This window comes from Lissotriton helveticus, chromosome 6, assembly GCF_964261635.1.
Source record: "Lissotriton helveticus chromosome 6, aLisHel1.1, whole genome shotgun sequence".
In the NCBI taxonomy this organism is placed as follows: Eukaryota; Metazoa; Chordata; class Amphibia; order Caudata; family Salamandridae; genus Lissotriton; species Lissotriton helveticus.
This window is the reverse complement of record NC_136067.1, coordinates 1369800819-1369828032: the sequence shown is the minus strand read 5'-3', so window position 1 is coordinate 1369828032 and position 27214 is coordinate 1369800819. Positions and strand designations below refer to the sequence as shown.

At 43.7% G+C, this 27214-nt stretch overlaps 1 protein-coding gene across 1 annotated transcript in view; it reads left to right on the top strand.

Moving 5' to 3' along the window:
- SERAC1 (serine active site containing 1) overlaps positions 1-27214 on the top strand; it is a 435480-nt gene that overhangs the window by 322547 nt on the left and 85719 nt on the right. The window contains exons 12-13 of the mRNA XM_078649122.1: positions 1577-1718; positions 19025-19125. Coding sequence (XP_078505248.1) covers positions 1577-1718; positions 19025-19125 — 243 coding nt within the window. The remainder of the gene's footprint in view (positions 1-1576; positions 1719-19024; positions 19126-27214) is intronic.

The following is a 27214-nucleotide window of genomic DNA, read 5'->3' as shown; positions in this document are numbered from 1 at the left end:
AGCCTTGTTCCAGGGGGGATTAGATTTGGTATTTTTACCAGCCATAAGTGAATTAGTCTGCTAGAACGGAGCTGCTGTGCTGTCATATTGCTTCCTTATTTACTCATAAAGTAACCTGGGCTTAGACAAGGCTTGTAGGATCAAAGTTGTCTTTGACAGCGGACAGCTGGCAGGGTTTAATTATGGTCTATGACTCCGGTAGCTCATCAAAACCTCACAAACGTACCAGCCTTATAGGGGGGCACAATGCAAGCTCCAATAGCAGTTGAAGAGGCACTGGGAAAGAGGCCAGAAGTCCAGCCTCAGAACCGGCCTCTGGGCAGTGCCACCACCTTCAGCTGCCAGTAAACTGGGGAGAACAAGTGCAAGGCTGGTTAGGGGCTGACCCAAACAGCAAAATAAGGGGGAGGGGCTTAGTTTAAATTACCGCTCGAATCGGTAGGGGCATCACAGACCTGTATGGTCTCCAACAATCACCAGCAGTACACTCAGATGGGCTCCACACTGGCCCGTGGGCAGGAACCTCAGCGTGAACAAGCCGCACCAGCCAAATGCTGGCCGCCTCTGATCTCCACAAAAAGCCTGGTACTCTTACCACCTGCGCCGATCCTCAGTTTTAAAGGAGCTCTCCTCTCACCGAATATTCCACTGGGTCCTCTGCTGCAGGCTCCGACCCTTGGTTTTCACGACACCGTCTAAACTCGTCAGTTCATGGCTATCGCCACTGCTGCCCCTGCCCTGCTTGTTGCCTGCTGGGCCATGGCATGCAACTTTATGGTTTTCAGCCTGCAGTTGTTTCCTGTATGCTGCCCGGACATTCTGTACCACACAGCACGTCTGCTGCCGCAGAATCTCAAGTGGCGCTTGGCTTGAAGCGGCTCCTGAGGCACAGCCTGGAGCACAGCCTGCTCGACTGCTCATTGACAGCATTGTCTTCCTCGAGAAATTACCTGTACTGTGTGCAGCAATACAAAACAGGATCAGTTGAAGAAAAACATTGAAGTCTCTCAGTTGTAAACTAACCTGGACCCATGGATCTATCTACTCCTATAAGGTCTACAGGACTTTGCCAAGGCTGTTCAGGAACCAAGTACAGTGGAAAGGATACGTAGTTGGGTTCGATGTAATGATGGTTTGGGTTCTTTTTCTAAATAGAAAACCATCGAGCTGAGTGCAGTTGGTCATGTCTCCTATTACTGAGGTGTGGGCACGTATGGGAGCAAGTTACTACCCTGTGGTTGGTTCATCTTTGTTGTGTGATATTTTTATGAGATATAATAGCTTTGACACATCATCAACATATTTTCAGTTGTTAATCGTGTAGTGGAAATTCGTTGGGATTAGATTCTCATTCACAGAAAGTAAATTATCATATATTTTTATTCTGTTTCTCAATGAAATAAATGTCAGCATTATCAAAATATTGCCCATTTCTTTTTCATATCTTGAATCTTGTACTAATGTACAGATGTATCAATACTAGTTACAAATCATTATCTTTAAAACAGTGCAGCAAATAATATGACAATAATGTATGCTGTACTTTTTTTGCACATCTTGATGTTTTTTAAATCAGTCAACCGATTAAGGCAGATATCCTGTTTGTTCATGGCCTTTTGGGAGCAGCGTTCAAAACCTGGCGTCAACAAGATAAAGAGCATCCACTTGACAAGAAGTGTACCCGTGATGTGGATGATTATACCGAGTGCTGGCCAAAGGTAAGCAGAACAATCCCTAAAATTGCAATGGTGCTTTCAAATAGAATTTGGTAGCTGACTTCAAGTTCTTAAGTTATTGTGGGGCTAGTGTGCCTAGGGTCCTGGTTAAGGAGTAGTGTAGTGTCCTGAGGAGCTCTTTGAGTGTTGCCCTCTGTGGTAGTTCATTTGAAAAAGAAGAAGATTCCCACAAGCTGGAGGAAGAAGCCGTCCATTTGTGGTTACATGGGATGGGGTCCACTAGCCTGTCTCTTGGCAAACTGTGATGATAGCTGTCCAAATGGACACCGTCAACAGGATTTAGTGAAATTGGACTCTGGCTAGGACAACTAGAATTATTAGACCATGTTATATGGGTATGTCCATTAAGTGATGAAATATGATTGAATGTACAAAGACTATTTATTAAAGCTTGTCAAAAGCAAACATTCTTGACAAATTGCTATCTATTTTTTTATAACTATATAACATAAAGAAATCTGCAGTTTAAGAAATTCCATTAGGCATGTTTTGAAATTTGAATTCTAAAATGGAGTGTGTAGGTATAAGTGTGGATCTATTTCTGTAGAGTGCCTTATATATTTGATATTCTGATGTTTTTAGGTATAGTGGAATGATGACATTGACTTTTAAAGAACGACCTGTTAAAATGTTCTAATGGAACTACACACACATTAATTAAAAGACTAAATACATGTAAATTTCATAAGTGCTTGACATTGAGGGGTCACTCAAAAACGAGGTTATCCATCCAAAGAAAATTCTGGAGGGTGCATGATGTGCACACAATAGAAATAGAAGAACCAGAAGAAATACTTCCCATATTTCTTAAGATTAAAGATGAAAGGTTAAAATAGTGAGATTAAACGCTGGACTTCCCTCGTGAATATAATTTAACCATTTGAAAAATATTCTGCTTGTGGGATTATTTTTTTAGCCTTTTCGTAGCTTCTGCTGCACGCTACTAATTTAATATTTCTCTGCTAATTTAATGTTTTGCTGCAGAGCTTCTGCAACTTTTTTGAAAACTCCCTCATGTGTATGTTTTTTAATGTTCCTGTGACACTAACTTCTTGAAAGATTGAACAGCAGGTGTCCCCCAGTTAAGCGACCAGCACTGATTTGAAAACTGATGATGTTCTCACTAAACTTGTAGGCGATTCATTTATGCTTATCAACAAATCAGAATGTGAGGATGCTTTCTTAGAGGGCAATTTTTCCTTTGTGTCATTAAACACTGACTCCCTGTAAAGAGAAATCTACTCAATAGGCAAAACTAGGTTCAGCTGCATTTGAGCAGCAGTGTAAGGAAGCAGTAAATGATTGTAGACTTAATTCCAAATTGAAATCTAGAGAGAAGTCCCATTCCAGAATTAGCAGGAATACTTCACAAACAAATCAAATACCTACAAAATCATGAATCTTCTTACTCTGGTCTTAAAGAGATTCACATATTTCAAGGTCACACTGTAGAATTGTGCTGGAGCCTTCCTTTCAGAACATTACATTATTGATAAACTATCTGCCTTCACTCATCTGAGCAATAGAGCTGCCATCAAGTTCATCATGCCCACATCTGTGCCACAGTAGGTATTTCTGAAACTAAGCAACCCATCGAGATCTCCTGTCTATTCATACCTTTAGTACCGGGCGATATGGAGACAACTATGAAAAGCTTTCTTGCTTTTCAGCCAGCGGGGCGCAGTCACAAGAGATAAAATAGGAAATGCAAGGCTTCAGATCAAGCCTCTCGTTTTGAGAAACAACCCACTACCAGATTCAGTAATAATTTTGCCTTTGTAAAAAGTTCCCATGGTCTTTATACATCAGAGAATGTGGTATTCTTATGGAATGTAGGTGATCTGGAATGGAGAATGTTGTAAGATGTTTAGGAGATGCAATGTGCAGTGGTCTGGTAGATCTGTGAAGCAGGCGCTGATGGATGAAGTGCTTAAGAGAATAAATCAACTTTGAGACATCTCTTTTTTGTGTATCATCTTCTACATACACTGGCAATGAGTGAAAAGTTGAAGACTCTAGTACCTCAATTTTCTTTTTAAATAAAAGAAAGGTGTATGCAATGCAGATAAGCAATTTATGATATTCATAAAAGTCATTCTTATCAGGGAACTCACAGAGATCAAACTTACTTATAAGCAAGACTCGGACTGTCTATCATTTGTTGATCTTCAGTTATTTTGAATTCTCAGTTTAACACTACTTTCCACAAGTCTTTAATTAGCATATGAAGAGGCACTAATTTACAAAAGACTGTGTTAAAAAATTATCATTTATTGTGTCACAGGATTGTGCACTGCAATTTCAGTAAGTTTGCCAATTCACAGATGTTCTTGCTTTTTCACAAAGACTAACATGTGTGCATTGTTCAAATCAAGCGTTGTTATCGACACTAGCATTCTCTTGCCTGACATATCTGCTAGTAGGAACATTTGGTTTCTTCTGAGCATGTGAAGACCATGCTCAACAGGATCCCTAAGCAATTCCAAACGCAAATACATGCAGAGCAGGATTATGTGTGAGGCACTTGATATCCTCACACTGCAAAATTGGTTGATAGCTTATGAGGTGAACACAACAGCGAAACTTCAGACTGAGCATGAAGTACACGATTACATGTCGGACATTTTGCCAGGTGTGTGATGTCAAGATGCCTCTGAATCTTTAATCAGTAACTATCTCCATACTTCACACGGAAAAAAAAAGATTGGAACAAAGACAGTAGTGTTATTCTGAAAAATTGGTAGCAAAATAGTTGGGTCTCAAAAGGATGTTGGTGTAAAGGAATTGCAATTTGTTGATGTATGTGTGTTAGTCACCTGTGAGTCTTGTATGTAAGCATATGTTGTGATTGTTGTATGGGAAACATTCCAAATGTTACAGTACCTCTATTTCATCAAAGAATTTGATGTCTTTAATAGTATTGATTTCATTTACGATAGATACTTGTGGCCACTTAGAATATAAAACAATAAGAACTGACATAATCATTCTAACCATTGTTTTTCTCTTGCTTTATGAACTTTGTTCACTGCAACAGCTTCCTAGACATACTGTTATTTTCTTTCCAATGTCCTTGCCTAACCCAAGCCACCAATATACCATACACATTCTTGTTTGTTCTAAAATGCTCAAGTGGCCATCATGCAACAAATTGATACATTTTCTTTTGAGTCTTGTACCTCTCCTCAGGAACCTTGGTAAAGTGTTTCCTTGGAACAGGATATTGAGTTGTAATTATCGGGAGTCGGAAATATTGAAAATAAGTATTGTGATACAGAAATATTGTTATGGAAGAATATCGCTGACAAGAAAATCACTTTTTTGTGTAATAGTTTTAAATAATATTGATGTTTTTAATATCGTTTTCAGTAATATAGTGATTAAAAATATAATTAAAAAAATTATTTTGTGTTTTAGTTGATATATTCATTTTACATGATACTATAGTTTATATAAATGTTATTAATGTTTTTTTAAATATAGCATGTAATTTTAAGTGATTTAAAAATATGTATTTCATTTTTAATAGTAACTTACAGTGTCATAGTGGGTTGTTGTTTTTATAGGGGGATTGGGGGGGAAGTTAAATCGGTAATAATTATGAATAATGTAATAATTTTTATTTAGTTATTTGATTTATATTTATAATGTAAATTATATAATACTCATTTATTTTAATTGTGTTATTTACAGGCTGTTAGGTGTGTAGGGGTATAGGATGGTAAGTTAAGTAATAATTAACAATTTATTATTGTTAATTATTTATTGATTTTTAATTACGTATTTTATTGACTAGTTATTTTACTTAAATTTTAGTTTACAGGCTGCAAGATTTGCAGGGGTCTAGAGTGGGAAGTTAATTAAGTAATAAACAATAATGTATTATTGTTCATTATATAATTGATTTCTAATTATGTAAAATTTTGAATACTGATTTATTTGACTAATATTTCAGTTGCGGGATGCTATGTTTGCTGGGGTATGCGGTGGGAAGTTAATTCAGTAAAAAGTTACTATTAATTATTATTTGTAAATTAATTTAATTGAATTTTAAATATATAAATGATGGAATACTTATTTATTTGAATTATATTTTAGTTGTAGGCTACCAAGTTTTGTAAGGGTCTAGGGTGATAAGTTAAGCAAGTAATAATTATTTAACATTCATTATTATTTGGGAATTATTATTTTTTTTTAATATGTAATTATGGAATACTTGGGGGGCGGAGCTAGCTGACGAGCGAGATGGCTGCTTGCTAAGCGTGCTCCTCGCAAAACGCCCAAATATCCTTCATACCATCCTTCAAAATGACTCAAACTGCCTGAAATTGTCGAGAAGATCGTAAGGGGCGGTGGCTGGCCAGCTGTGGTGCCACCAAAAGGACCCCTTAATCGATATTAAGCCCCGGGCTGAGGTGCACGCGCCTGAGCGGCGAAAGCGAAAGTGGATCCTCGACCCACAGTGGAGAGCCGGGCCGAGACGCAGGCTACGTAACGCTGCCGGGCGAGCTGTGAGTGCCCGCTGTGCCGGTACATCGGAGACCCCAGGACCTGGACGGGAACCGAGGCTGCGGACATCGTGAGTCGCCACCTCTCGCTTGCGGTTTTGGGTGCATTGGGCTGCGGACACGTCACAACACGGCGGCCCAATGGCACCTCGTCCTGTGTGGGCTGGTTTCGCGGCCTTGCTCAGTGAGACTTGCGCACTGGTGAAGACACTGTGGGTCCCGCATGGACGCTTGTCGGACCGCGGAGCTGGGCCCAGCTGGGCGGACATGCTGTGTTGCGCATAGCATCTGGGCCATTTGAAACACATTGGCCTAATCGGTGGGAATTGTGACACGGCCCGGGGCTTGTACTGCAACGGGACCATATAGGCTGCATATCATACCCCAGTGTGGGGCCACCTGCCAGTATATGACCTTGTATGGCCTGGAGGCAACTGCTAAGACCTTCTGAGTACACATCCCACCACCCCCTTTGGCGTCATCACTACCCAGACTAGACCACATAGTGGTGAACAAGCGGCGTGCCGGGCCAGACCTCTGCAAGACAACCGCACCCCTGAATCGAAGTAGTGCGACGTCGTGAGGCCTGGGACACAGCGGGGAACTGTCGACCTGATACTCTGACGGAGAATGCTGGAATGCAGGGCAAGCGAATGGTGAGAGCATTGCAACGCATTCCCCTTACTCAATCACCAGTCTGACTGCAAGGCTGATAAACTGTACCAGAGGCTTGGGAACATTCTGTATCCACAACAAAAAGACGCGAGGACGGATAGGTGGGTGGTGGCGAGGATGATATCCTTGGGTGTACTGACCATACTAGAGAGAATTCTCCCTCGAAATCGACTATCGGGAGGCGCAGGAATAATTACACCAGAGGAGCTGAAAACCTACCAATACATTATGGAGAAGCCGGATCGTACCCAGCCAAAACTCAATTTTGATCAGTCTAAGAAACAACAGGATCAAAGCATGGACGACCATTCTGCGTCGCAACATTCGGCCGGAGCAACTGGGGGAGTGACGAATGACGACATACAATCCATGTTTACTACAATCCAAGCCGCCCTGTCTAACATCGATGGGAAAATCGACTCCTTGACATACAGGGTGGACAGGATGTCTGGAAGGCTTGACAAACACACAGAAAGAATAGACATTGCGGAGCGAAGAATATCAGAGGCAGAGGATGGCCAAGTGCAATTAGTTGCAAAACAAACAAAGATGGAGAAACAACTGGTGGCGATGACGGCAAAGACGGAGGATTTGGAGGCCCGGTCCCACAGAAGCAACATTCGACTGATGGGAATTTCGGAGACGACAAACACGGGCCCTGTGGAACAATATGTGGAAAAGCTGTTAATCTCCATGCTGGGACGGGACACCTTCTCAGATGTGTTTATCGTTGAGCGGGCCCACAGATCATTAGCGCCGAAACTACTGGCTGGGTCCAGACGGAGACCGATTATTGCCAAAATACTGATTTACAGGGACTGGTTCGCGGCGCTTAGGAAAGCCAGGGAAATGGGTAAACTATCACATGAAGGCATGGACATTTCCTTATATCCAGATTTCACGTCTTGGGTACAAGAGGCGCGGAAGAAATTTACTGCAGAGAAACAGAAACTGAGGGAACTAAAAATTCCATACGCCATGCTATACCCGGCCAGACTTAAAATCACTGTTGATGACAAGGCGAGCGCTCACCTTTGCTGAACCATCGGAAATAATGACGTTTTTGCAGAAAAGGGGCCACTTGGGCACGCAGAGAAGATCACCAAGAAGTGCACACGGGGAGCAGTCTACCACGTCCGATGTTGAATAACTATATAACATGGACACATGATGGACACCGCAGTGACCAGTACACGTGCTGTGGCGAGTGCCTTCCCTTGGGAGGCGCTGGACTTTCAAACTTAAACACTGGAAGGACTACAATGTGCTGATCCAGATAAGTTGCCAGTTAATTTTTATAGTTTATTATTTTACTGCGGAACAATAGCTATGAGTGCCTTGTACTTAAAGGGGCCGGGGCCGGCTGCTGGATGTGCGGCTCTCCTATCATTTGAAGCAATACTGATATCGGGTAACAAAGTTGTTCCATGCTTGGTAGGGCGTTTTCCCATGTGGCTCACACTGCAAGTAACGGGAGGGCAGCTCCGACCCCCACAAGTGAACCACACCAATTTTTGTACTTTTCTTCCTTTTCTATTTTTTGGGTAAATGTTAACTGTTACTATAGAGAGTGTATCCACTAGTACCGGGAGAGTGGAGTGGAGTGGGGGGGGGGGGGACGGGCATGGGAGGGGGTGAACAGAAAAGTCTGACCAGCGGCGAACATAAGGCCAGACTCAAAGCAGACAATTTTCACCACTATAGACACATACATTGGAGAGATGTTGGAACATAGACAGATGAATGACACCTTGAGATAAAGTAGACCACTGACGCTCCTATCCTGGAACATCAGAGGGTTACACAACCCCCAAAAAATATGCAAAGTAATAGCGTACTTAGATAGGCATAAGATAGATGTGACTTGCTTACAAGAGACACACCTCACTGAAACTAGAGAGAAACAAATAGGGGCAAAGTGGGCCTCTTGCAGACTGGCATCGTCCTACTCCTCATATGCCAGAGGAGTCCTGATATGGGTAAAGCGCACAGTACCCTTTACGCTTATAAAATCTGTGTGGGATGATTAAGGGTGCTATGTGATACTACAGGGCTGCTTCGGGGGCACAATGTTGACAATTGTAAATGTGTACCGCCCGAACACGGATGACCCCTCCTTTTATGCACAAATTTGGGCACAGTTAAACGACATCCAACCTGGCGCCATACTCTGGGGGGGGGGAGAACTTTAATACTTGCCTAGACCCCACATTGAATAGATCAACTGGAACCGACAGATATGGTAAATATTCGGCCAAAGTGCTCAGGGAAGGGATGGCAGACTGGGACATAGTGGACATATGGAGGCAAAGACATCCGGACAGGAGGGAAGGCACGTACTTCTCATCAACACACCTCACGTGGTCCAGACTTGACTATTGGCTGATATCACGTGATGTAAGCACGTGGGCTATTGATGTAACACACTTGCCTAAAAAACGATCTGATCATGCCCCACTTCGAATTCACAAAGAAATCCCGACGCATACCCCAAGACAGTTCACATGGAGACCCAGACAGATGGCGCTGCAAGATCAGGTGTTTCAGGAGGAGCTCCGCCGGGCAATATTAAACTTCTTTGACGGCAATTCCGGATCGGTCCAGAGTATCAGGACCGTCTGGGAGGCTTTCAAAGTCACCATTCAGGGACACTGCATAAGCAAACATGCAGGCATACTAAAAGATATACAGGGACAGCTGGAAAGAATAGAGGCTGACATTAAAAGGCTGGACCTTTAATTCGCTGAAACCCAAAATGACACGTTGCTGGCCGACATTAGACCCCAGATAGACAAATATAACGAAGTCGCAGATGATGAGGTGAAATACATGTCACGCAAATACATAGCCAGAAACTATGGAGAAGGGGGTAGACCTGGCAGAGCACTGTCATATAAACTCAGACCCAATTACACCACAGCATATATTATGCAGATCCAAGACGCACAGCACAAACAGTATATGACACCCCAACTATATTAGAATGCTTCACCAAATACTATACCCAGTTATACACTGCCCAGGCAAAGACCTCCACATCAGACATAAGAGACTATCTAGACGACATAGCGATGGCGTGGCTGTCGGACATCCACCCAAAGTACCTCTGTCTCCCTGTCTCTAAGGATGAGATAATAGACGCCATCAACTCTCTCCCCAATAACAAAGCCGCAGGGCTCGACGGGCTCCCGGGAGAGTTCTACAAAGAATTCCGAGATATACTGATCCCAAACTTCACAGAAATGCTTGAAGAAGCTTACGAGGAAGGTACGCTACCGACTACACTTAGTGAGGCACTACTGATAGCACTCAAGAAACCAGGTAAATAGGCCCTTATCCCTGATAAACATAGATGCTAAGATCCTAGCAAAAATAAACGTGAATAGACTACAACCACTACTTTGCAATCTAGTACTACCGGACCAAGCAGGTTTCATGCCGACACGGTCCACCACTCACAATATATGAACCATTTTTTCATTATTCCATCAGATAGATCAGGATGTGCCAGCGGCCGCGGCTCTTTTAGATGCCGCCAAGGCGTTTGATTCGGTGGAGTGGGACTTTCTGTTTGTCACCCTTCGCAAGATGGGATTCCCCGAACGCTTTTTAAAATGGATCTCCTTGCTCTATGCAGCGTGCAAGGCACGGGTCAGGATAAACGGCTACACATCCAACCCCATAGAGGTTACACGAGGCACTAGGCAAGGTTGCCCACTGTCACCAATGCTTTTTGATATAATCCTAGAGCCGCTGGCCTTTAAAATTCGCCAGAAACATTCCGACACGGCTCTTCAATTTGGCCTCCGACCAATCGTAATTGCATTGTACGCTGATGACATGGTCCTCTACACCACATATCCAGCTAGGAATCTAAACCCGCTCATCAGAGAATATGTTAGATATGAACAATATGCTGGCCTCTGTATAAATTCGGATAAATCTGTTGTGATACCACTCGCCACGGTCGCATCGGATCCTGAGCTGGAATTTCCTTTGAAGTGGCAGACGGACCCAATTAAATATCTAGGGGTTTGGATTCACCGAGATCCGGAGCTAGTTATCAGGGAGAATTATGGTAAAGCAATGGCGAGGCTTAGTAGCTAGATGGATAAAAATGCCCTTCTCGACGGCAGACAGAATAGCCCTTCAGAAAATGATAGTATTACCTAGATTCTTGTACCTGTTCTGGAACATACCGATATGGCTAAATAAGGCCTTCTTTGACAAACTACGCTCTCTCATGCAGAGGCTGACATGCGCCGGCAGACAGGTTAGAACGAGCTGGAAAGTACTTACACAACCGTACCACATGGGGGGCTTTGGGGCACCAGATCTCCAACTATACTTTATTTGCGCACAAGCACACCATGCGCATTATTGGACACAACCACACGCATACATACCTCACATCGCAGTGGAAAAGATAGCATTTCTCCTACGCCATTGCTGGCACTCCTTGCTGACCCAATACAGTACACTCCAAGGGATAAGATTCATACAGTCAAATGCACCTCGAGAGCATGGCATACGCTAGCACACAGGGCACATAAATTACCGGCATACACGAGAGTGCTGCCAATGGCGAGACACCCTAAACTAACAGTAACTCAAGAAAAGAACATGCAAACGTTGCTTATGGACATGGGGCTAATCACTATGGGTCACATATTCCCCCATAACACATTTATTAACTGGTCGAACCCCTCCCTATGCGCTCACCAAACCCCCCTGAAGAAATTTGCGTATTTGAGACTACGCACGGTGGTCAGGTCCTTATACACTACCTTCCCGGCCGAACCCGAGCAACTGAACACATTACACATGTTGCTGACGGCTCTACTTCTCAGAAAAATCTGGTAACACGACTATACAACGCGGCACAAGATGAACAGGCTGAGAAACCTTCAACAGCGCTAGGCAGATGGGAAAAAACGCTAGGCGAACCAATTGATGAGCAAGACTGGCAAAACAGCTGCACACAGCTCACGCTCCTCATGTCCAACTGTAACCTATGCATTATACATTTCAAGTTCATTCACCAAATATATTACACACCGGCTAAGCAACACAAACTGGGCCTCAGAGCGTCAGATACCTGCCAGAGATGCTACGCACTGAACGCAGACTTCTTACATGTATCATGGGCATGCCCACAATTGCAGACATACTGGGGAGAAGTCACTGCCACACTAACAGATATTCTATTGGAACAGATCACTTACACTTAGCATGTATTTTAGGGGTCAAAAAGCTCAAACACGCCAGATGCAGGAAATTCCTAGCAGTGGCACTGCTGCTTGCAAAAAGGCGTATAGCAATAAGATGGGGTAGCAAAAGGCCACCCAGGCTCAAAGACTGGATCAAGGACATGACTTACTGCAAAGAAACATTAGAAACCTACGCAGAAAGCATCCCACAAGCCTCGCGGCCCAGAGATTTCTGGAATCAACTAGTCCAATACTTACAGGCGACGACAGAGACAGAGTTACGAGCTGACTAATAGCATTAAAATATTATCACATCACCTGATTGAATGCCACATACAGGGACTAGATAAAAGATAAGGTGTAAAACAGCAACACAAGATGAGATCAGTAGCCACAAGAACTCCGATCATAGACGGCTGCAGATATAATGGAGTAAATACTAAATGTAATGTGTATAATATGTAATGTACTCATAAGTGTCATATGTTACAACATTTTTGATAAATGTAATGTACTATGTGATAAGTAACTGCTGGTTGGAAGGAAAAAATAAAATGATTAAAAAAAATTATGGAATACTTATTTATTACTTATATTTTAGGTGCAGCTGCTAGGCTTTTAGGGGTATACAGTAGAAAGTTAATAATGGAGTATCAATTATTTACTGGTTGATATTTATTGAATAGTAATTATGTACATTGAATATTTTTTATACATATATTTTATGTTAATTAATTTTTATATTGAGTTTTTTTTTTCTTCATTCATGGGGTTACTCATATATGTAATATTTTTGAAGTGAGGTACTTTCCCTACTCTTGGCTAGAGTGCAGTAGGAATAGTAAAGTTTACCCCTCCAAAGTCCAACACTTTCCCAACTGTTGCGTTGTTTGGAGTGGGAATACGAAATGTATCCCAACCGATGTCCAGCACTTCCCCTACTGTTGCACAGGCAGTAATAGGAATAATAAATGTTACCCCTGCCAAGTCCAACACTTTCCCTACTGTTGCGCTGTTTGAAGTGGAAATAGTAAATGTAACCCCTCCGAAGTCCAACACCTTCCCTACTTTTGCATGAACTAGAGTGGGAATAGTATATTTAAAATTCTTAGCCTTCGGTAGATTTCCTAATATTGGTTAAATAGATTTTATAGCCATAATTCTTTTTTTTTATATTTGATGTTATGTGTGTTTATTTTTAAATCTTTTTGATGTTTATGTTTACATGAACAATAACAATATTTTTGTGTATTTTTGGACGATGTTAGTGTCAATGATATTATTTTCTCAATATTTGGGCACTTACCATTATAAGTAAAGGAGCACAATATTGTGGTAATTTATATTTATGACACAATATTTTTGTCAACAATATTTTTTACCATGACCCTGTGTCAGTGAACCTACCTCCTTCATAGGAGAGGCTTGTATCTAGCAGAAATACCAGTGTCTTTAATACAAGGTTTGATCAACAGCGAGACACACAGCTTTTCTTCTGGGATTCTGGCCCTCCTGCGTTTTCATAATGCTTATGTGAGGCTGCACATGTGATGACTTCTGGAATGTCATCCGGTCAGTGGTGTAAGATGTCAAGGAGCAGGGTCATCAAGCTACTCCCATCTGTCTGCTAGTGTTTCCAGAAAAACACATGATTTAGGAAGTTTAGCTGAAAATAGCAGAGATGGGTGCTTCCATGATGGGAGGATAGGGAGTATATATGGATCTCTTGGAAATTCATGGAGCTTAGTTAGAACATCTAGCCTTTTTTCTGCCCTTAATAGTACCAAACAGTGTTGCTGTAAACAAGCAATTTAGCAACCATATGTTCTCTTACCAGCCAATAAGGAAAAATATCTAATGCTCTCTTGGTGGAAACACAAGCAGTCAAGCACTAATTAGTGACCAGAATCGCATCAGTATTCCTCACAGGTGTGGGAAATGTGAAGGCATACATTGCAAATGATGAATGAATGTATAGGTAAATGTTGTTTTCATATTTTTCTTACTGTAATAATTTGTGTTTTTAAATACGCTGTGTTTTCTTCCAAATTTAGGACCAAAGATTCTTTCAGAAACGAATGTTTTTCCATGTTTTCCAACCTCTACTCATGTATTAACCCCTTCACAACCTTTCAAATACACATAGGTCTTGAATTTTGTCTGAATTTCTTGAAGAAATAGTTGAGACAATGTATAATTTCCCTTCAGGCATGCACACTGTCATCGCCTCAATAATTTATTTATTGTACTTAATTTGTATTTTTTTTTTTACCAGAAGATTAGTTCAGACTTGTCTGTCATTCAGTCACACAGGATTTGTTAGGCAATGCTAATCACCCGTGAGGGTCTCCAGGTGCTGTGAACCTTGGTGGGGGATTTCAGTTGATCATCCAGGTGTTCAGTCCTTTTCTGAATTCCAGCAGGGAGGGTGAGGTTCAGAGGTCCGGGGGGAGGTTGTTTCAAGACATCGCCGTGAGGTAGGAGAAGGAACAACCTCCACTGTTGCTTCAACGGATGTGGGTGCGAAGGAGAGTGAGGTGGAATATAGGTGCCTGGAGGGTTGGTAGAAATTCAAGCGGTGACTGATGTATCCTGGTCCTTGGTTGTACAGGGCTTTGTAGGTGTGGCTCAGCATCTTGCATTTGTATCAATTCTGAATGGGCAGCCATTGCAGCTTCCTGAGGTAGGGGGTGATGTTAGTTTGTCTAGGGAGGTCGAGGAAGAGTCTGGCTTCTGAATTCTGAATGGGCTGCAGTCTTTTCAGGAGGTGTGCGGTGATACCTATGTATCTATCTATGTGTTGCTACCACCGAGCCGACGGGTAACTAGGGTTCTTTATGGTTTTGACGGGTAGTCATAATGAAGATCTTACAGAGCTTGCGATGGATGAGGAAGCAGGCTGAGGAGACCGCGTTGTTCTGGTTTTTCATGGTGAGCTTGCTGTCAAGGATGATTTCAAGGTAGCGGATGTGGTCAGTTGGAGTCAGAGAGAGTCCAAGTTCGGACAGCCACCAGGAGTCGTTCCAAGCCGAGGCGTTGTTCCTAAAAACCAGCACTTCTGTTTTGTCTGGGTTGAGTTAGAACAGCAGGACTGTTCCCATTTGGCGCAGGGTCAAGACTGATTTGCATATGGCTGAGTTCAAACTGGAATGGCAAGGGGAGAAAAAAACCCGATGGATTTAGGCCCAGATCTCTGTATTGGAGTGAATGTATGGCATTGTTCTGCATTCTGTCCTTCAATTGTTCTTTTTGCATGTGTTGAGTTTGAGGCGGTTGTCCTTCATCCACTCAGTTACTCAATTCATGCAGCTGTGGAAGTTGACCCTGGTGGAAGAGGGGTCTTCAGATGGTGAGACCATGAGCAGGGAGTGTTCGGCATAGGATAAGATCCATGGGTTCTGATGATGTTGGCCAAGGGGTCATGTGGGCGTTGAACAGAGTGGGACAGAGGGAAGAGCCTTGACAGACACCACAGATGGTACTCTCTGAGGAAGAAAGGCAAACACTTGAGGGCGTTTCCTTGGATGTCAATGTGGTGGAGTCTCCTGATGAGGGTGCTTGTGGGAAACAGTGTCAAATACGGCTGAGAGGTCAAGGAGGAGCAGGACCGCTGTTTTCCCTAGTCCAGGAAGTTCCTGATGTCGTTGGTTGCAGCGATCAGGGTGTTTTCGGTGCTGTGGTTGGTGCGGAGTCTGGATTGTGTGGCATCCAGAAGGCTGTTATTCTCCAGGTATTCCACGAGTTGATGGTCTTTTTGAGGACTTTGGCTACGATGGGTAGCATAGAGATGGGACGGAGTTCTTGAGGGCGTTTGGGTTGGCGGAAAGTTTTTTGATAAGGGCTTTGACTTCAGCGTGCTTCCATTCATTTGGGGATATGGCCATGGAGATGGATGCATTGAAGATGGTGGTGAGCTCCTTGCTGATTATCATGCTTCCAAGGTTGAAGATGTGGCGGGGACAGGAGCCTGATGGTGCTTCAGATTGGATGGCTTTATGACGACGGTGGTGTCTTGAGTAGTGAGCTGGTCCCTGGTGGTGAGCAGGTGGGTAGGGGTATGATTGGAGGAGGCGAGGTGGTTGAAGGCGTCGGCAGCGGTGGGTTAGGGTTCGAAGTTTTTGTAGATGGTGGGGATTTTATTGTGAAAGAAGGTTGCCAAGTTGTTGCAGAGTTCCTGGGAGGGGGTGATGGTGTTTCCGGTAGATGAGGGGTTGGAGAACTCTCTGATGATGTTGAAGAGATCTTTGCTGTGGTTGGAGATGGCGATAGGTGTGGGCAGTTCACTTTGTCTCTTTCAGGAGATGGTGGTAATGGTTAAGGGATGTCTTGAAGGTGGCTTGGTCTGTGGATTCTTTGGTGGTGCGCCATTTTCTTAAAAGATGTTTGCAAGTGCGTTTGGTGGTTCTTAATTCTGCAGTGTACCAGCTGACTAGTTTGGAGGGTTTCTTGAGTTTGGTTGACTTGACCAGGCCGATTTTGTTGGTGCAGTGGGTGATCCAAGTGGAGAGGTTCTTGATGGCTTCTTCTAGGTTTCCAGAGGTGTCAGGGTGGGAGGGGGTGAGGACATCATTCCACTGGGTCTAAGAAACTTTTTTCCAGAAGCGGTAATGTGTACTGGATGGCTTGGTGGTATCGCCGGAGGGACCATAGATGGTGAAGTGGACGATGGTGTGGTCTGTCCAGGTGAGCTTGGAGGATTGGTGATATTTAACTCTGTTTCTGGCTGTGAAGATGGGGTCGAGTGTGTGCCCTGCAATGTGTGTGGGGGTCAGTGACAATCTGGATGAAGCCGATGTTGCTCATTCTTTCCAGGACGTGTGCCGTGTTGGTGTCATTGGGATCAAAGAGGTGAAAGTTGGGGTCTCCAAGAAAGATGTAGTGCTTGGAGTCAATTACAAGCAGGGCGATGAGTTTGGGAATGTCGTAGCAGAAGCCCGCCACAGTCCTGGGGTCTGCAGGCGAGGATGCCTCTGATGGTTTTGCTGTCAGTTTGGAGCTGCAAGTTGAGGTGTTCCATGACCTGGGAGGCATTGTCTCTGGTGGTGTGGCACAGAATGGCTTCCTGGTGGATGATGGCGATCTCACCTCTGTGTTTCTTGATGCGGTTCGGTGTGTTATCTCGTAGTCACCCGTTGTTGCTGCGGCAATGTCAGGCGTGGAAGTGGGGTTGAGCCAGGTCTCAGTAGGTAAGATGACGTGCGGGGTGAGTGAGGTGATGGTATCCCAGATCTCTTTGGTGTGTTTGCAGAGTGATTGTGCATTGAGAAGGAGGCAGTGGAGTTGGTTCGGCATAGCAGAGAATCGGTGTTGCAGGAGAAGAGGCAGTGCCGGCAGGTGAACGGTCCTGTTGTGGAACTAGGCAACGTGCTGCAGCAGTTGTTGTTGCGTGGGCCTGGTCCAGGGCTCTGAGCTCGATGGCGGTGTATCTTCGGGTGGCGGGAGGTCCAGGGATTTTGGCACTGGGCGTGGTCTAATAGTAGACGGCGCACCGACAAGGCTGCCGCACTGCGGCATCCATCAAGTAGGTTGGGAGGAGGCAGCAGCACCGAGGAAGTGGGCAGGGTGGCGGGAAGCAGAGGGCAGGGGGGTGGGTAGAGGCTGGAAAAAAACATCAGGAATGCAGCGAATGGCAGACATGCAGCAATGTAACAATGTAATAGAGGAGTACCATAAATAAAAATAAGGAGATAGTATTGAGGTAAAGTAAATGACAACAGAATATGTGGCTGACAGAGGAGTACAAAAAGTAAAGAGACAGTAGTAAGTTAAAATAAATAACAACAAAAGAAAAAGAAATTACTGTTATCAGTCACTAGGCTAATCAGAGAAAAGCAGCTGAAAAAAGGAAAACAAGCAAACAAGCAAAACACAGGAAGGCTGTAGGAGAGTTATGGCTGGAAGCCTGCTCACTGGAGTCGCGCTGTGGCCTCTATTAAGTAGGTTGGGAGGAGGGAGGGCCGCTGAGGCGGTGGGTGGGGCGCCAGTAAAAAAAACGGCAGGATTGCACCATAGGGAGAACAGGCAGCAATGAAACAATGTAACAGAGGAGTACGGTTATTAAAATTAAGGAGCTAGTATTGAGTCAAAGTAAATGACAACACCAAAAGTGGGTGACAGAGGAGTACAAAACAGTAATATGTTAAAGTAAACAACAGCGGGTAAAACATTGAAAAACCAGAAATTCACAATAGGTGCCCTCTATTTAACTATGCATTGGCAAGGCCCTTAGTCATACATAAGATGTCAAATCTCAATCACATCATCTAGCACATTACAACTCTCCTTCTGTCATAAAATGTAGCCAGTCAAAAAAAAAATCTTTGATCTATAGCTAACAGTCAAACACACAATGAGCATACTAGTGTTGATATCAAAATATTCTCCTCTACAGTTTAACACACTAATCCAGAAATATTCCGTTCAACATCTGGAACAGTCGCGTGATAAAGATGGGTTTTATTCTATATAATCTGCTGGAAATGTAAGTCACTACGTATGCGATTTAAGTGTGTTGAATTTTGCCAATTATTGATAGACACTTGTTTTGTTATACAGCACCCCCCCCCTGATCATTGACCCCTCCTTAATCGCAGTCCTCCATTTTACCCTAATAGAGCTCAAATTAGTCACACTCTTGCTTTGCACTAGATCATATAGCAATGGCCAGTATATGAATGTGTGTGTACCTGACTATGAAGCAGTTTAATTGCTACCTGCTGTGTTAAATGCCCTTTTTAAAATGTCTCCTCAAACAAGTTTGTGTTGTTAGTAATTTATGTAGTTACAACCTCTTTGTGTGCATACATGGCTGTTTTCAGACTTCCAGATGAAATACTTTTTCTGCACATAGCTAGAAACAACGTTTTTTGTTTCTGTTTTTTTGCCTTTCCTCCAGGAGTGGTTAGCTGCCGACATCCCTGCTTTGAGGATTGTGTCTGTGGAATATGATACTCATCTCAGTGATTGGAAAAAAAGGTGCCCGGATGAAAATTACAGGTACGTAAATATTAGAACAAACTGGAAAGGAAAAAAATAATTTGTAAAATGGTTTGTTATCTTGCTTGGTCGCTTGATGCATGAGAGCATTGTATGGAGAACACAAATGGCCAATTATTTTTCATAATTAGTAAAATGCACATGTTTTTAGAAAAGCAAAGTCCAGCCATACCTTCAATCAGTTGGCATTTTCCAGTACTTTTTTTTAATTTTCTTTTTTTCTTTGCAATTTAATGTCAGAATGGTAAGTTTGAGTGACTTGTTTTACTAACATGTATGCTAAAAGCTCTAAAGTTCTGGAGGTGAGAGAAGAAAAAAAAGACTAATTTAACTCCAGTTCTTAGTGAAGTGAAGGGGTCCAATCAAAGGAGACTACAAAGATTCACCAGGGAGAGCCAATAGGCATCTTCTCACTGTGTGTCTAGTAAAAAGGCCTACGAGCCACAGCAGTTTAATCATCTGCTACCAACTGCTTAGAAGTGTAATACAGACCCCTGTAGCCCTAGCTGCGCAGAGGGGGCCCCAACACTCAAGGGTGCTCCAACCCTTCAAGAGGGCACACTGTTCAGCTGAAGGCCAATTAATATCTGTAAGTCATAGGATACTTTAAGTCCCTGATCATATTCTGCAGGGGGCCTCCTCATTTTGTGTTACACCACTGCAACTGCAAGGTGTGTCACAGCCTGGAAACAGGGTCATTAGTCACCTATATTAAAAGATGTACCAATATGGATGCACCTCCATCTCCAGCAAAGTCAAGTACTCTGCTTGCAGATTGCTTACTAAAACAAATATGTAAAGCTCATGTCAATGGATTCAGGATATGGTTGCAGGAAACGTGTCTAGTACACTAGAAAATGATGGCATGAGGAATAGGATTGCACAGTGCAGCTCCAACATTTGATTTTGACTCACTTTGTATGGAGGTACACCCAGCACTCAAGTCCTTTCTTCCCTCAATACCTCTGGAGACAATCATGGTGCAAATAGACAATCCATCCTACAACTACTATTTCAGCGATTAGAGAGGAGCAAGAACCAGGACCCTCTCAAGAAAAAGCAGATGCTTTTTTCCAGATTTCCATCAGAAGATGAAAATTAGTCACAATTCAAATGCTTTAAATACATTTCTCTCAGAAGATGGCAAATAGGTCCTAAACCATAATGTTCTCCCACCTTTGATCAGGAGAGTACTATAAAGACAGCTATTTTGCAATAAACAACTAAATGCAGGTACATCCCATACAACTCAAAGGTCACATATGTTTTGATTGGCTGATCAGGTATTTTTCTCTACAAGATTCTCACTAGTAGTATTCTGTCACTTGTCATTCTTGAGTTGAAGAAACCCAGAAATGAGGTGATCCTAATCATAATAATGTGCCACTGCCACTCCTGGTTACTGGACCATGTTTTCCATGCCATATAAGAGATAACCGTGCATACCAGGTCCCCTGTTCAGGACTGGGTTGAGTGTTCTGGAAGACAGCCTTTCTTCTCTACACGTCAGTGCCTGGCTCTAGCATAACTACAATATGTCAATCTGAATCTGCTTCTGGACTTCATGAACATTCTACATGACACCAAAGGATCTTTATGTAGATGGTTTGGTGCATTGATTTGGAAGAGTTTTGGCAAGATGGCTGCTCTTTGCAAGGCTGGTATAATCTGTAGTTCCTTACCAGGTTGGGCCTGATTTACTGTTTTCTATTATGAGTATATATTCTCAGACATCAGTTTTCACTATCACTGTATTTAAGTCATTCCATGACTATATAACATTTGACCAACCCCCTCCTTCCAGAAGATGACCCTCACCACTGAGCGCTGAATGTAGTCCTTTTATGTCTTTTGGCTCTTTATTTTAATGGACGTAAGAGTCTGACCTTGACCATCTTTTATATACAGAAGCATTTATGCTTTTACATCAGTCAGAATTAAATCACGTGTCATGGCTTCTCTCCGTCTGACGTTTAACCAGTTTTCATGCACACGGAAAGGTGTGTCTTACATATGGGTTTGGTAATTAATGTGTGTATGTGTATGTGTGTATGTGTGTGTATGTGTGTATGTGTGTGTGTGTGTTTGTGTGTGTGTGTGTGTGTGTGCGCGCGGGCGTGGTGGGGGTGGCGGTCTGTGTATGTGTGTCTGTGTGTGTGCGTGTGCACGTGTGTGTGTGCGTCTGTCTGTGTGTATGCGTGTGTGTGCGTGCCTTCGGCCGGCCTGCGTAAGCGCGTCCACAGACCCTGATCGGCTCGTACCACTTGGGAGGGAAAACAACAACAATAGGTCTCGCTGGCGACAGCGCTTTCTCGCTGCAATGCCAGGCGAGACCTAAAAAGGAGCTGCTGCTCTACTCCTAAAAAAAAAAAAAAAGTCTGGTAATTACATCGTCAGTATGACCACATGATAAGTCATTTACCATTTACAAACATTTGTTTCTAGACTCTGATTTAGGTCAGACACTCACGGTGAATCCTTTCTCTAGAGCCTGTATTGGGCATGTATACGGTTCTCCCAGATCCTCTTTCTATAAACTTTCCCACCACTTGGTGTTGTCGGATGAGCATACAATTAAATTTGAGTGCTTATAAGCGCTAATTAGGAACCCATGATGAAGACAGAAAAGCTACTTTTAATCCTTTTTCTCTCCGATGGATATCTTCATTTAATTCTTGAGCAAACCATCCACCTCCGTTTTAAAGCCAGGAGAGCATAAACAAGAGGGGAGCAGAACAGATGTAACTAAGACCTAGCTGGCGATTCAGATCATTATGAACCTTACATTTTGTACATCGTTTTACGGAAGCTTCCTGACCCTTTTCCAGTGTTTACCTTTTCACAGTAATATTGCACCTTTGAAAACAAGGCCACAAATATTTTCTGGTCTATTCTTGCTACTGAAAAAGAATAAAAGGTGCAATTTCAATAAACAAGTTTATTTGTTTTTGGAAAGAGAAATATATATTTATTAAAAATGACACCAATCCCACACATAAGTGAACGTATACTTGTTTTAATAATGTAATGATGATCTCCTTGATGGAAACTAGAAATACTAGTAAGTAACGTAACCTTATTTGTTCTATTTGTTCTTACCATGTTGTTTTGTGAGCCATTGAGAGAACTACCATAAACCAGATGTGAAGACTTTTTCACCTGTACGTCTTCTGTCAGTACGTGTAAGAGTTTAGTGGACAGAAGGCCGTAAACGGTCTTGGGTTGCTTGTGTTCTGGTTCTGAGATGGCCTGTCTTGGCGGACTGGACTGTTCCTGTTGCTTTAGGGCTGAACTGTTCCTGCTAGAGCAGGGCTAAAGCTGATTGGCATATAGCTGAGTCTAATCTGCGGTATTTTAGGAGGCAAAAAACAATGGGCTGAGATGTCGCCTGATTAATTACCAGTCGCTAAGATAAATTTGAGCATTTCATCTATCACTTTATTTATATTCATCGTGCCACCCAAGGAGCAAAGGCTATGCACATATCTGGGTCCTGTCCTCACCGTGCCACTAAAAGCAATTTGCACTTGTTTGAAGAGTTCAAACTAGGCAGGATTATAGATTAATTTGTGCATTGCATCCATCACTTGTTGTGGACAGAAGATAGTCATCTGTTTGCATTGGTAATGATGTGCCGAACCGCTAATCTGGTGCCTCCATAAAGTCTGAGGAGTAATTCTCTGATTATAATGGAGAGTTGAAGGAGTCCCGGATGTTTTTACATTAGTGGAAGGGCTTTCTGGAAAAAGTCTTTAGGTCCATTGCGTGGGAATTTTAGTTCTGCTCATACCAGAGAGCAGGGTTCAAGACATTCCAAAAATGGGGGCTTGTGATTGGATGATTTATATCTGTTTGATAATCCGAATTTGACCGTAGAAATGGAGAAAAAGAAGCATAATCTGAGGTTCTTTCCAGTAACACGGTCTCTCGTTTCACAACTGTTTATTTGTTGGGTGAAAGCAAGATCCTAATTGAAGATAAACTCAAGGCTTCTATTTCTTCATACTGATTTGGGTGTCCTATAAACTGGGGTGAAGCAACTAGTAAAATGCTACTGCATGCTCCTCTTCAATTTTTTATCAATTTATAGAGCTCTTCTGCATACTCTGCTGACAGTGGCTCCGGTAAATTGTTAAACTATCTCAGTTGTCTAATTTCCCAACTACAACCATAATCTCAAAATAGATCAGAGATTTTCTGCATACGTCAAGATTTGAATGTGATTAATAACTTGGGTTAGGCTTGCATGTAACGAGGATCACTTGTAAATACTGAACAGTCATAGGGATGCTCTCTGGCTAAACCCTGGTTATTCTTTTTGTAGATGAAAGTTCGAATAGATCCATACATGTTGGATTTGGTCTCTTCTGTTGCTGAGTAAGGATTATTTCCATTCTAGAATATATGATGGTTCTCTCACCTGGCCCGCCAAAAAACACTCCCTGAAAATACTTTCTTCATAGTACTCAACAATTTGTCCAGACTTCTGAAGATAGCAGCCTATTTTCCTAACTCTGTGAGGAAGTTATCGCCAAATAAAAGATCTTGCTCTTTTGGACTATCCTCCTCCATAGCCATATCCACCATCTTCGGAGCACTTCTAATCAGAATAGATTTTCTCTCAACTGTGATAGCAGAATTCACATTTCCAAATAAGGAAACTGTTTATGGGCCACCAATATCTTCATCTGTGATGATGAATTTCCCTAGTCTAAAACATATCTCAACCCAAAGGATCCCTAATAACCCCTGGTGCCTGCCTCAGTATCCACCATGCTTTCTCCAAATAAATCCATATATAAATCTTTTGTGTCCTGCAAAACAAACACACATTGCAGAGAGTCATCATCCACATTTCTAGGATACATTGTCTTCATTACTTTTTTCATTAGATCCAGAAGGTGACTTCCATTGTTATCCTTTCTTGCCCATGGGAAGATTTAATATTACTGAGCACGCCACGTTTAGCAGAAATCTCTTTTGCTGTTTCTTTATCAAGTAATACTTTCTAGCAAAAGTTTGAGTTGCTGGATTCCGAGATGTTGATGGGCTTTTTTCACTTCACCTACATTTCTTTCCCATATTGCCACTGTTCTGAGCCTGATAACGAAACATATTTTCCGCCTCACAACTGTCCACATTATTCATCCTCTTTCACTTCTTAATCTTGGAAAACTTACCTCTTCAGCTATCACCTGCCTGATATCATTCGCAATCAACTACTTAAATCATCAGAAGTCAACCTGCTAGTTAAAGGAAGAGGGTCCATCTCAAATGTATAATCCCTCTAAATTCTCTCACTATGGGAAGTTTCCTAAGCTAAGTAAGACCTGTCAACCTCTCGGCCTGAAAAAAATGAGAACAAAACTGTAAACTGGCTCTTAACCCTCTCTAAAAAGGCCCACAGGTAGATAGCTGGTTACTCACAAAAGCCGTGTTTCTAACTTTAGGACATTAACTGACTCCTCTTGCCCACGGTAGGTGCCCACACCACTCCTTCTTCTTCTGTGCACGCCCTAGGCTGTGATGGGACAAGAGGTGAAAGAGGAGTGGCGCAGCGGTCAGGGCGGCTGACTCGAGAGCACATGGATGCCGGTTCGGTCTCCGGCGCCAGCAGCAGCTCAGCCCAGCACCATGTGACTCTGGGAAATAGCTTGCTTAATCTTCCCGACGGCCCCCAGCGCCTTGAGACCCTTAAGGGGGTGATTACTTTACCCTTTACAAATACTGTGGTATTACAAATACCAGGTTAGGGTCTTAACCTCCCCAAAATGAGCCCACAGCACTAATCCTTCAGTGCACTCACTAGGCAGAGATAGAACAGGCTCCGCTCATTGCTATGAAGAAGTGTCCCAGCGTTTGAGTACAAATGACCTTGAGTGCTGTTTAAAACGTCGACAGCGGCTCTACTACTAGCGAGATGGCTTGGCCTCAGTCTAATCACTGTCCATTTCTGCGGGCAGCGGGCCTGACTTACAAACCAAAAAACACTAATTTCCTAATGCGTCTTAAAAGAGACTTTACACTCTCGAACATTTAAATCTTTCATACAAGATTGAAACAAAAGCAAACCAATTATGCTCGTTCACAAAATAAACAAGTATTTACATCGCGCATGCTTAACTGCCCTAAAGACCTTTCTCCAAATTTCTCACAAACGGGGCCACAATTTGATCAAATAGACCCATTAGAAAAGGAAAAAAAAGAAAGAGGAGCTTATGGGAAGCAGCATTAAATTCAATCAATTAAACATTTGCAGAACGCGCTACTCACCCGTGACTGTCTCTAGGTGCTGAGGGAGGGGGGGAGCAGCTACAGGTCGAACTGCCAGGTCTTGAGATGTCTCATGAAGGTCGGCAGGTCCTGGGTCTGACGCAGGTGGATGGGGAGGGTGCTCCATGTTTTGCGAGGTGGGAGAATGATCTTCCGTCTGTGGTCATTCGGCGGATGCGTGGGACAGTGGAGAGTGCGAGGTTGGCGGAACGGAGCTGGCAGTTCAAGGTGTAGAAGGATAGTCATTCATTGAGGTATGCTGGTCCGGTGTTGTGGAGCGCTTTGTGAGCTTGGGTGAGGAGCTTGAAGGAGATCCTCTTGTTGACTGGGAGCCAGTGCAGATCTCTCAGGTGGGTGGTGATGTGGGTGTGGCGAGGGAGTCCAAGGATGAGGCGTGCAGAGACGTTGTGTATGCGTTGGAGTCTCTTCTGGAGTGTGGTTGTGGTTCCTGCGTAGAGGGCGTTGCAGTAGTCCAGCCTGCTGCTGACGAGTGCTTGGGTGACCGTTTTTCTGGTTTCGGTGGGGATCCATCTGTAGATCTTGCGGAGCATGCGGAGTGTGTTGAAGCTGGAGGAGGAGACCGTGTTGACTTGCTGGGTCATAGAGAGTGTTGAGTCCAGGATGAAGGCCAGGTTGCGTGTGTGGTCGGTAGGTGTCGGGCGGCACCCAGCGTGGCCGGCCACCAGGAGTCATCCCATGAGGAGGGGTTGGAGCCAAGGATGAGGACCTCCGTCTTGTCCAAGTTCAGTTTCAGCCGGCTATTCTTCACCCACTCTGCGACGGCCTTCATTCCCTTATGGAGGTTGGATTTGGCGGTGGCCGGGTCCTTGGTGAGGGTGAGGATCAGCTGGGTGTCGTCGGCTTATGAGACGATGTTGAGGTGGTGTTCTCGGACGATGTTAGCGAGTGGTGCCATGTAGATGTTAAAGAGAGTCGGGCTGAGGGATGAACCTTGGGGTAAGCTGCAGGTGATTGTGGTGACTTCGGACCTGAAGGGGGAGGCGGACTCTCTGCATTCTGCCGGTGAGGAAGGAGGTGATCCAGTCCAGGGCTTTGTCTTGGATCCCTGCATCATGAAGGCGTGTGCGAAGGGTGTTGTCGCAGACGGTGTCAAAGGCGGCCGAGAGGTCCAGGAGTATGAGGGCCGCAATTTCACCATTGTCCAATATGGTTCTGATGTCGGTGGCGGCGATGAGGGTGGTTTCGGTGCTGTGATTGCTGCGTAAGTCGGATTGAGAGGAGTCCAGGACGTTGTTTTCCTCCAGGAAGTGGGTCAGTTGTCTGTTGGCGGCCTTCTCAATGACTTTCGTCGGGAACGGGAGCAGGGAGATGGGTCGGACGTCCTTGAGGTCCTTGTTTTTTTTTAGAAGGGCATTGATCTCAGCGTGTTTCCAGCTTTCTGGGAAGGTGGCGGTCTCAAAGGAGCTGTTAATGATCTTCCTGAGTTGGGGTGCGATGATGGAGCTTGCTTTGTTGAAGATGTGGTGGGGGCATGGGTCCGAGGGTGAGCCGGAGTAGATGGTGTTCATGATTTTGATGGTGTCTTCGTCGTTGACGTTGTGCCAGGAGAGTAGAGGGTCGATGTGCTTGGTGGATGTAGAGTGGGGGTGATGGCGTTTGTTGTCGGTGTCTGGGTGTCGAAACTGTTGTGGATGTCTGCGATCTTGCGGTGGAAGAAGGTAGCCAGGGAGTCACAGAGTTGTGATGGCGGTATGTCATTGGACCAGGAGCTGGGGGCGGCGAGTTCTTTCACGATGTTGAAGAGCTCTTTGCTGTTGTGTGCATTGTTGTCAATGCGTTCTTTGATGGAGTTTTT